This window comes from Pseudochaenichthys georgianus, chromosome 15, assembly GCF_902827115.2.
Source record: "Pseudochaenichthys georgianus chromosome 15, fPseGeo1.2, whole genome shotgun sequence".
NCBI classification, from domain to species: Eukaryota; Metazoa; Chordata; class Actinopteri; order Perciformes; family Channichthyidae; genus Pseudochaenichthys; species Pseudochaenichthys georgianus.
In genome coordinates this window covers 31,826,653-31,838,402 of record NC_047517.1, presented here as the reverse complement: position 1 = coordinate 31,838,402, position 11,750 = coordinate 31,826,653, and the positions used below count along the sequence as shown (strand labels likewise).

At 38.9% G+C, this 11,750-nt stretch overlaps 1 protein-coding gene across 1 annotated transcript; it reads right to left on the bottom strand.

Annotated features, from left to right (window-relative positions):
* Nucleotides 1-196: 196 nt before the first annotated feature.
* Nucleotides 197-11,750, bottom strand: pnpt1 (polyribonucleotide nucleotidyltransferase 1, mitochondrial). Its single transcript, XM_034101254.1, has 28 exons — nucleotides 11,538-11,750; nucleotides 11,193-11,253; nucleotides 10,815-10,889; nucleotides 10,467-10,572; nucleotides 10,312-10,361; nucleotides 9,891-9,954; nucleotides 9,757-9,804; nucleotides 9,494-9,607; nucleotides 8,656-8,842; nucleotides 8,275-8,326; nucleotides 8,011-8,068; nucleotides 7,080-7,176; nucleotides 6,884-6,986; nucleotides 6,644-6,714; nucleotides 6,382-6,418; nucleotides 6,206-6,272; nucleotides 6,015-6,104; nucleotides 5,835-5,888; nucleotides 5,282-5,391; nucleotides 5,113-5,184; nucleotides 3,954-4,017; nucleotides 3,786-3,869; nucleotides 3,575-3,658; nucleotides 3,288-3,394; nucleotides 2,275-2,330; nucleotides 2,065-2,143; nucleotides 1,909-1,956; nucleotides 197-1,815 (listed from the first exon to the last, which is right to left on the bottom strand). The coding sequence occupies exons 1-28, from the start codon at nucleotides 11,654-11,656 to the stop codon at nucleotides 1,660-1,662; spliced, it is 2,313 nt and encodes a 770-aa protein (XP_033957145.1). The 5' UTR covers nucleotides 11,657-11,750; the 3' UTR covers nucleotides 197-1,659.

Genomic DNA, 11,750 nt, shown 5'->3' with positions numbered 1-11,750 from the left:
ATTGCCTATGCTCTTTAAATGTTGCACTTATGACATGAATAACTTAATTCATTTAACTTAATAAACATAGCAAAAGAAAGAAAAAAACAGAAACAACTCAATCCAAGCATTATAAATACAAATTAGAACAAGTAAAATTGAGATATGAACGTCATACATCACACATGTATATAAATACAATTTACTCTATTTCACATCATTTTTTATGAATTTATTTAGGTTTCCTGCACTGGTAAGCCAAACAGACACAGAAGTTATTTCCATACCATCTCAGTTTGATGGAAAAAATGAAAAAAAAAGAAAACCCCCTCAGTTCAGTAATTACTATACTTTCCCTGCCCAAAGAAAGAGACTGGTCTAAGTGCAGGGGATTTTTCTCTTTGTTATTTAAAAAACGTTTCCTGTTCTCAACATTGGCTTCATTGAGGATTGTATGCATTTAAACATTTAATTAAAATGGTCACCCAATGGAGATTTCATCTTCATTTTGTGCTCATTTCAGAGACAAGATTTTGTTTTGGAGTTACAAATTAACAAATTCTGCCAATAGATTACAACAGCCACTCTACAGTTACAGACAGGGGATATTTTCCACTTTCCTGAGCTTCAGGGCATGAAGTCGTCCTCTCCAAAATAAAAGTGTATCTCATTTAAGTTACCATGTTACTATTAGAGCAGCGATAAATTGAGTTTTTTTTTTACTCCAGATTCGAGAAACTAAAAAGGCATTCTACGTGGACTTCTGACTTGTCAATCTTGTAGCAATAAAATATTGGGCAAAATTAGTTTCAATTTAATTATTAATTTTCAATTAATCTATTGTTATCATTATGCATGTTTTCTTCATCATATCTTGTAACCAGTGTTTTACAATCTAAAACCTGGTTTATATAGATTGGTCGCCCTGATCTTTTTCTTCTTTGGGAACAATTTGTAGCACATTTGTGTGTTTCTTTGTTGGCATCTGAATGCTGGGATAGAGTCAAGTCTAGTTCTTTATTTGTTTTTTTGCTAGAAAAGGTTGTGAACTTGCCACTACAAAGCAACCAGAAATTGTCATTTAAAAACTGCTCATGTTTACTGGAAATGCAACACAACATTAAGAGAATATTGTTTTTTTGTCTCCTTCTCCCACTTTCTTTGCTTAGGAGACCCTGTTGACACCACATATAGAAGTCTCATACCACAAGAGGCACTACTGTCACACGTGAATAATAAATCCTTACATAGCAGTGTGTCTGGAAAGTAGGTAAAACAGAAAATAAAAACATAAGAAACCCCTCTACCTGCTCGATGCCGTCAGTTCTGGGGGTGCAAATCTGAAAACCATACACTACAGAAGTTGAAAATTAAAATGTAAAACGTGTATATCTCTTGAAAATGTGTCTCATTAATATCCAAATGTCCGTTTGTGTTTATGGACTGAAGCACGATGAGAGCAGGACGGTGTATTTGCTGAGATCCAGTTCACTCCAGTGTAGTTTATCACCCCGTACCCACCACAGCAGGGTTAACCTCTTTATATACAGCACTTGGTTCAGTTTGTGAATCGATCTGTTGCTCTTGGTCTGGTAGATTTCACCACATTTCTAGTTTCATCTAATTCATTTAAATCCACTTTGGTGGCAAAGTCAGAAGTTATCCCGTAGAGTTGGAGATTCACACATCGGTGCCGGTGGTCTGGCTGTTGCTCGGATTTATGGAGATGCTCTGTTTCTCACTTAGTGTTTTGACCACAGTTGCAGCCGGAGACTGGAGCACCTTCCGTGAAAGTCTCATCCTGCCGTCTGTCGGGTCCCGTCCAAAGTATTTCACCTGTTAACATGAATCCAGTCAGAGACAATGATCCCAGAATGTCAACACAAGAGGCTCATTTCAACAACACAGCCTGCAGTTATTGACACATACCTGTATCTGCTGCCCCACCTCTAAACCCAAAGCACTTGGATGTCTGATCTGAAAGTGGAAGATACAAAGATGTGTTCTGTAAGTTGTAACTTCATTCTCAAACAATCACAGAACCATAGACACAGGTAAACAGTATGCAGAGGGTCATTCACTGACCCGTTTGTGGTCCAGTTGTGAGTTGTGCAGCAGGACAGCACTCATGTTGGGATAAAGTTTCACCATCACTCCAATGTCCCTGAAACAAAGAAGAAAACATGAGCATTTTGAATGATTTATATTGAAATCTTGAATACATTTCTCATAGATGATTAGCCTGTTTGAACTGAAGTCATGCTTTATGTTAAACATCACCATTTATTAATGTACCTTATCTCAATGATGGTAGCAGTGTAGATAGCACCGAACTCCAGCTGCTGTTCTTGCTGCAACACAATACGGATATTCAAAATGTGTTTACATACATACCAGGGTTTCCGCTAGGATTTTTTCTCGCCGGTCAAATGTCCGGGCAGAATTTATTTTACCGGACTAATTTGAAACTTACCGGTCATATTTCAATAATAATAATAATAGTTGTGTCGCAGAGTTTCCGTTAGCAGGTAATTACCGGACTATGAGCAGATATGCTTCAGTTTAAAACTCAGTTCACGGGGCTCATTTTTATATTGCTTCAGTTTATAATCGTAACAGATCGAAAAATTCAGATTCATTTTTCAATAAATGATTCCACAAACAACAAACATCATAATTATTACATTCAAACAAACTACTTGTAGTAGATAACGTACATTATTCAGAAGTTTACATCAACTTTGAATAATAACACGGGAGAAACGGATCCTCTCTTTTCCCCTCTCCCTCTCCTGACAGCACGTCTGTATTTCATGCAGCTCCTGCAGCCCGCTAAACAGAGGGCGGGGCTTCAGGTGATTATACAGAGCTGCGTGTCTCGGTCAGACTCAGCAGCTGATCTGATCTCTCTCTCGCGTCAGGTTACACTTCACTCGCGTTTATGTCCATATCGATCAGATCCAGCTCTCCTGATCGGCCTTTATAGAGAGCACCGATCAAACTATTAAGAGTGAATATCGGCCGATAATGACCGGCGGCCGATCGATCGGAGCCTCCCTAATTATTACCAGACATTTTGACCGTCAGGTTTTTAATTTACCGGTTTTTTATAAATTTTACCAGCTAAAAACCGGTAATTACCGGCTAACGGAAACCCTGATACATACATGCATCAGCCTCATGGTGTCACTCATGTTCAGCCCTGTGATATGGTGCTGGAAGTACTTTTTGGTATGCCTATAAAACATCATTATTTCTTGAGTTTGCAGTATTTGAAAAAGGTCCCTAAGAGATGTGGAGAGACTCACATCATCTTTGCAGATGTCACAGATCAAGTCTTGGGCTTCATTCATGGCTCCTGGTGTTGGAGCGAACACAGAGAAAGTCTCCTCATCCACCTGACTTATTGTCACACCTTCAAAAGAGAAAAACAAACAAATGTTTTCCGTTTAAACATTTTGATTAGCATTTATAATGGGTAGCAAGCAAAACAAAAAGGGAAAACTAATGTTTGGTTAGTGCCGTATTTCATTCCCAAAGATGTTCTGTTTGGTGCTCTGATTCAGCTTAATATAAATGTTCAATTATTTGTTACCTGTTTGAGCTTGTAGCTTGCGGAGGTTGTAGCCCCCTGGACCAACAAAGTGTGCTCGTTTGGAAACCGGCACCCGGACATTTTCTGAAGACAGATTAAACACACACCGAACGCATCAGCTGCCAGAACAGATTATAATTTGGTTGCATAAACATTCCTCGTTGTTAATGTTAACTAAAATGCTGTATAAATCTTTGAACACAAGACTTACCAACAACAGGTCCGTTCTCTTTCCTTGACTCTCTTGGCTTTGCTATGCTTTTGTTCATGATACCCAGGATTTGACTCTTTGCCACTGGAAAATAAGAATAAATCAAAGGCCATCAAGCAACCAAAAATATGTCCACACTTTATTTGTTGCGTTAAAAGTTCAGCTTACCTGTGCCCTGTTGGATTGCCTCCATGACCAACTTCAGAGGCAAACCTGGGATCTTCACGTCCGCCTGGAGGTTAAATAAAAGTGTGTTAAGTGTGTAAAATATAGGCCTAAGGGTATAGAGAGGCGAAGTCCCTCCCCTTCCGGGACCCCCCCATGGGACCTTATTTCGGAAAAAGTATGTATTGAAGACAATGGCGAGAGAAAGATTATCTTTCGATCCCGTTTGAATTGTGCCATGAATTACACATATGATGTTTGTCAATTTAAAAGATAATTTTGCAAGTCAAAAAAATAAAAATGTGTCGTAACACTGTGAAGTAACACTTTTGTGTGAAACCGCTCAATGAACTACATCTCCCATCTCGCACCACACACCGAGTTGGCACATTTCACTTCTTTCTTTCAGAATGAGGCAGAAAGTATTAAAAGAAGTGAAAATCACTACAAGCCTGGGCATGTCGAGAGCTGTGCATACACACAAGGGGAGTTAGTCGGTTCCGTAAGAGCCAGCATGCGGGACCGGATTCTGGGACTCGTAGTCTTTCTAGTTGTGTATTTTTCATAGTCTTATATTTAAACAGTTTTACGACAAACTGTGACTTTTTTGACATGGACATTATTTTTTAAGATTGACAAACATCATATGTGTAGTTCGTGGCACAATTCAAACGGGATCAAAAGATAATCTTTCTCTCCCCATTGACTACAATACATAATTTTTCCGAAATAAGGTCCCATGGGTCGGAAGTAGATGGGCGGGACTTCTCCTCTCTATAATAAGTATTTGGAGCAACACAACTGAAGACAATTTTATAATATCCCCATATCACACAATTTACTTTAGGGGGCTTTATAATTACTACAGGATATGACACTTTCCACCCATGGGACCTTAATTTGGATGCCCCAAGAGTTGAAGTATCTTGTTATAAATAATAAAGTACAAGTATTTACAAGCAAATCTTCCATTAAAGCTATAAAACATGCTGACGTGCCTTATTTGTTTCTCAATGCCCCAAAGTAAAATTACACATCACCTAAAATGGGCTAGGTGAAATATTTATATGAAAAACTAGCTAGGGTTTAGTTTTCTTCTCAGTTACAGAGTAAGCCAAAAGCCTTGGTTAAGCCACTCTCTCTGAGTCATCAGACACAGTACCTGTAAAGCAGTGATGCCTTTGTTTGTGCCCGCCAACTTGAAGTCCATGTCTCCAAGGTAATCTTCTATTCCCTGTTTAGAGTACAATGATTAGCTCACTCTTTCCTTCACTTGGTAGTTACACATTGTTGGTCACACAGTGGCTACAGTTGTACTGAACATAATGTACCAGAATATCCGTCAGTAATCTGTAGTCTTGGATCTCAGTGGGTTTCTCTGGGTTGGCCGTAGAGATGAGGCCGACTGCCACACCTGCCACAGCAGAAGAGATGGGCACACCTGGGAGACACACATTTAGACACACAATTTCATTTAAAAGTGAATAGAAATACTTAAGCAAGACCTAATCTTGCCATACCATCCTTCCTATCCATCTTTAATTTGCTTTGAATTACAAAATAAGAAGCTATCAAAAATCCTCTTGGGTAAAATACATAATGCATTGTTTTTTTAAATATTGTGTCTGTTAAAAGAGATACTAGCTTCATTACTGCAATGGACGAATACTGATATTGGAAGCATTTATTAAATGCACCAATACATTGTTACTGTAGTACTTTGATTATAATATGGTATTATACTGTTATATTATACACAACCTAAACTAAATCCTAGGTCAAAGTTATTCTTTATTGGGTACATGATGCATTTAAGGCAAATCATAAATAATAAATATGAACAATTTTATAACAGAGATAACTATTGCATTCCCGCTGCAGTACCTGCATCCATTAGAGCAAGGCTGCCTCCACAAGCTGAAGCCATTGAGGAGGATCCTGAGAGGAAAGGAGGAGAAAGTGGTGTAAATAGGGAGAGCAAGTAATAAAATGCCAACATTGTAATCCATGGTCCCCGTCTGTGAAATCCTGCCACATTATGAACATATCCTGTGGTGTTTTTACCATTTGACTCCATCACCTCAGCAGTGACCCGTATAGTAAAAGGGAAGTCTTTGGGAATCATCGGCCTCAGGGCTTTCTCAGCCAGAGCCCCTAGGAATACACAAACATGATAATACAAATATAAATACGTACAAATACTAATAATGAGCGGTTAGCAGATGTTGAATACAAGTCGACATGTTAACACGAACCATGTCCAAGCTCTCTCCTGTTGGTTCCTCCCATCCTTCCAACTTCATTGGTTGCATATGGAGGGAACTGCAAATAAACGTAATGTTGATTTTAAGTTCACCTTGAAAAACTAAAAGATAAATAATCAAACAGTAACATTTACATGTCTTAAAAAATGAAAACGGGATTTACTCACCTCATAATGAAGCATGAAGTTTTTGGATTTGATGCCACTGCAAAGAGAAATTGGGTTAAATGGTCTTTTCAAATATGTATGATTTATATTAGACTGTGTGGGTAATTTAGGCTGCCATATTGGACATAAACCTGTGTTCTGTGAGTCTCAGATATAGACAGATATTTAATGTGCTTTAAAATAAGGGCCAGGACTATCTGAAATGTCCTGATAATAGGATGAATGCGTTGTTTTGTTGTGAAGAAATGTGTAATATATTTACCTCAAAGCTGTGGTGATAATATCTGCTTTGATACTGGATTCCAGGGAATCAAACGTGACGCTGCACAGCACCTATAAAAAGAAATAGAGGACGAGTCTGAGCCTTTGTATTCCTTAAAGACAAAAGCTAAACAGTATAACATTACATTTCATAACAAAAACCCATCAATAATCAGACTTAGTGTTCTTCTTCGTACAACAAAAGTATCTTATTGTACCGTATGCACAAACGCCCTCTTACCTGTGTTTGTCCTCTCTGGAACAGCGCTGAGCCATGCAGCGGTTTGAAGAGGTCCACTTCGCAAGAGATGTCCCTTAAAGCAGTCAACTCTCTCCCATCACATCTAAAACATATGAAATATATTTTAAACTCAAGTTACAAAGGCAAATCATTTGTCATGAGAATCAACAGTATTCTACCTGTGGACAGTGCTTACCTCTTGTACTCATGTAGTATTAAATTGCGGAAGACTTCTTTGGACACCGTGTTGAAGGATTCCATAACTTCGAAGACATCAGCCTCGGGGAATTGTTCTACACAAAGGAGACATCAATAGACACAATTCAGCTGACAGATAGGACAATACGTTCAGTTAAAGGTCCCATGTCATGGCCATTTCTACTGATCATAATTCCATTGTTGAGGTCTACTAGAATAGATTTAAATTGTGCAATTTTCCAAAATCACATTGGTTTCTCATACAGCATCTCTGTATGTGTATTCACTCTCTGTCCTAAACGGCTTGTTGGAGCTCCTGCCCAACCCTCCCTATGAGCCCAGTGGCCGTCTGCGAGACAGCGAGACACAGCGAAACCATCCCGAACACACACACACACCCGCAGCCTGGCTGGGAATTTGTGTGTGTGCTCACACACCGACTCACAGCGTGCCGCTGTCTCAGGGAGGAGAAATCGGCGGAGCTGCAGCTGAGAAAAGATTGAGTATGTGTGTGTGAGGAAGTCCGCGGATTGGTCAATTAGGACCAATCCACGGACGTAACGGCTCCACAGATTGGTCCATTTTGACCAATCCACGGAGGGGTCGTCGTTACGTCATTTGGTTCCCGGAAGAAAAAAATTGAAAAAGAGAGATCTCCAACGAGGCGTTCCGGGGCAGCATAAACAGGTCTTTTCTGTGTTAGAGTTTTACTCGCTACAGGGTGTACTTTGAGGGCTTGCGACTGTGCAGACCGTTTACATGCATAAAAACCTTCATAACACACAAGGGGACGGGTAATAACCGGAAAAGCTTGACATGGGACCTTTACATTTAAGAACTATAAACATGTATTTGTGTGAAGGGGTTTGCAGTAATATTGACTCATTAGAATTGTTTTCCATGTAACATAAATACTGAAAATGATTTACCTTTAAGCTCCATTTCAGTTTCTAGTCGAACTTTGTTGATTGCTTCATCTCTTGAAATCTAAAACAAGATGAAGTGATTATTATTGTCACCAATCAAAGCAAGATAATCTTCTGATAAACATAAACATTGTCTTATCAAAGAGAAGAGAAACGTCAATGACTGAAGGTGCTTTAAAAAGACCTTAATTCACAGAAAACTGAATACCCACTATAATGGTAAAAGAGGCTAACAAACAAACTTTAAGTTAACATTATCAGACTTACCTTATCGTGGGAGTAATCAGTGAAAACAGCATAAATCCTTTTGGAGGCTAATCTGCAAGGAAGAAAAGGAAATACATTAAGTTAATAATAAATAATAATATTTAATTTATATATGACCATGGCTATTGCAGGCGTGGAGGCAAAACAACATGAATCCGATTTTTTAAAATCTATTTAGAAAAAAACTAAACTCAGATAGTGCTTCATCAAGAACTACAGGTAAACCCATCACTGAATAATGTCTGAGTTTGTTTAGGCGACAGGCGGTTAATTTCAGGAAGACACGCCTGAATGTTGTCATGTTTAGTTCTGTAATTGATATCTAAATCTAGTCCTGGTGCTCCTTCACTTCACTCTGGAGTAACGGTGAACTAGTCTTACTGTCGAACGTGCTCCACCATGACAACAGGGGCGGAGAAGATCTTCACCGGCGTGCGCTTGATGACCTTCTGTTCTCGCGCCAGCTGCTGGATGGCCAGTACGATCTGGTTGGTGTGTTTGACTCCAACCTTCACCGCATGGCAGAAGTCCTGCTGCAGAATGTTCTCTGCAGACGCCTCAATCATCACTGATGGACAGAGAGGCACATTAGAGAAAGGACATGTGTTTAAGATGTAAAATATGTTCATTTGGCACAGACACATCCTACATGATATTGTGAGTGAAGAAAATACATCTGTAAGTGTCAAACTGCAATTAAATAGGGTTAGGGCAGTGTTTCCGCCAGACCAGGGCTGAGAGGGCGTCCACCCCATTAGTAAGGGCGTCAAATGGCGGCAAGACGCCCCCCTGGCGGAAACGCTGGATTAGGGTTTAAGTCCCTTTCAATCATTAGAAAATGTAATGAAACCAAGATAATGCGTATTATCACAAACATCAAATACACACAACAAGGTGTAAAACACTTTCATTTAAAGGCGTGGTAATACATTACTAACATTCTCTGATAGTTTTAATACATGTTTGGTTATTAGAACGTAAGATATCAGATTTATATTGCACATTGATAATTTGCACATATGTCTTAATGTATACAATGTATATACATCCTATTTTAGATTTTAATAAACAATTAATAAAGTTGAAATGTTATTACATCATCAATCACAATAACTGCTGCTATATATACAGGAAAGTAAGGCTACTTGCCTTGACACCTACACTTTAAAACTTTTTTTAAATGAACATCTGATGGGTTATTTGGCGTTTGATAACTTACCCACTTGACTGCTGGGAGCTCCAGCCACAATCAGGTTCAGAGTGCTGGAATTCATCTCCTTCCGCGTGGGGTTGATCAGCATCTCTCCATCAATCATGCCAACACGCACAGCACCTGAGAAAACACAAACACACAGGAGGACCCAAACTACTTTGAGTGTACAATAATTCAAGAGAAATAGAAATTGAATAGACAAGCAGGATTTAAAGTAAATAAATCAAGAATATGTGTAAATAGGTTTAAATCTGTTGCGAGTTGCTCACCTATGGGTCCATTCCAGGGGATGTCGGACAAGGCCAGAGCAGCGGACGCTTTGATGAAAGAAAATGATGTTTTAGCTAATGATATAGGAAACTATGATCTGTGAAAAAACAGGTTAAACAGAGATTGAACTCACCTGCATTAATAGCCAGCACATCTGGATCATTGACTCCATCAACTGCCAGCAGGTTGCAAACAACCTTCAGGAGACATAAACGCACATAGTCACAAAAGTTGGAGACACATTGAAGAATACTTCAGCCAGAAATTAGCATTTGTTAATCAATTAATCACCCTGTGTTACCTTCAATTGTTGAAGAAAACTTTTTTCTCTCTCTCATGGTTCCAAAGTAAAAAATGTTTCCTAATTGTTTTATTCTTTTTTTATTCACAGTGTGAGAAAAAGTTTACTTCAAGAATTCCAGTTAACATTGCGTGATTAATTGAAAAACAAAAGGTCATTTTAACTGTGAAGAATATCTGTAATATCACCATGTTCAAAAAGCAAATACGGACAAAACCCCATAATTATGAAAACAATTTCCAACTGAACTGACCTGAGTATCATAAAAGTAACCAGCAGGGAACAGCGGTCGAATCGCTCTGTCTGAGGAACAGAAATATGGTTAGTCAAAGCACTCTGGTTTAAGGACAATATCAGAAACACACATATAGGAAAAAGGCAAACAAAGACACATTCTTATCAACTCACCTATGAGTCTGCTGGTGAGGATCTCATTGTCCGTGATGCCCAGCTCTCGCCTCAAATGGTTAGTCGGGATTCTACCTGCAGCAGCTGCTTTCTGTCTGTAGTCCACCTGTCAATCAAAGAGGACATTCATTGAGATATATTATCTTATTCTATACTGAGGACACCTGTCTTATAAGTCATCATTTCTAATTCTGCTGCAATGGATAACACTTTCTATATATTAAATAATAGTTTTACCAAATTATAAGATGATAAAAGACAAGACTGAGCGAATGTGACAAAATCTACCCAATCACCGTCTGAATTAAAAGACAGGTTGACACTTTACTGTGATGTTAGAAAACGTACCACAAGAGGCATGAACTGAGATGGAGATGGTTTGGTTTTGCTCACAGCCGTCACCATGACAGAGGTTTCTCCCAGCTTAAAAGAAAAAAGAAAAGAAAGAGTTTAGTAAAAGCATATACTTAAAAAATGAAAGTTCACACCAAGCATCACACTTTATTGTTCAGTAAGATTGAGAAACAAAAGGAGGGGATACAAGGGAATGAGAAGCCTAAGAAGATCCACACAGCAGGCATCATTTTTTATAGGACGGACATAATTTGGATGGTGTGTATGTACAGTATCATTAAAGATGTCAGGAACACAAAGTGCAACTATACGAAGAATATTAATCAGAGGCAGAGTGTAGAAACGTCCAACTGTGGACATCGTTATCTTTACCTTCACTACAGCAGATCCATCAGCAAATCTAGCAAACCTCCCAGAAGAGATCTCAAGTTTCCTACAGAAACAACAAGACCACAACATGTATCAGATACAGAAACCACTGTCATATTTACAGGCATGTAGGGTGACATGCATAATGCAAGTCTCTATTCTGGATACCAAAACATCCCCGGTGTTTGTTCTGGGTCTGGTTTAAAGCTTTATGATTACAAGTTATGATAGTAAAGCAACCGATACACTTTCACAGAGGCTACATAATGCATTAGCTAGAAGTACACATTATGTATTGCCCCTTTAACAGTTATTGGGATAAAAATAAATCCTGGAAAGTCAACTCACTTCTCCCCAAGGTGCACTACCAGTCTTCGTGTATTTGCATTGCTGCTGTAAACACTTTGGTGACATAAACGGACGTGAAGTCGGGAAAACGAGTGCCCCAAACTGAGCAAATACCTCATATTTTACAGAAGAAGAGAACACAAAACAGAGAAAAGTATCTGGTTGTCTGTGAATGGCGTTACTGTTCAGATGTACGCATGGGGGCTACCATGT

Coding starts and splice junctions, on each gene's coding strand:
- pnpt1 (XM_034101254.1), bottom strand. CDS start 11,656: ATGAGGTATTTGCTCAGTTTGGGGCACTCGTTTTCCCGACTTCACGTC. Junction 8,327..8,655: donor ATGGTGGAGCACGTTCGACA/GTAAGACTAGTT, acceptor TCTTCCTTGCAG/ATTAGCCTCCAAAAGGATTT. Junction 5,185..5,281: donor GATTACTGACGGATATTCTG/GTACATTATGTT, acceptor TACTCTAAACAG/GGAATAGAAGATTACCTTGG.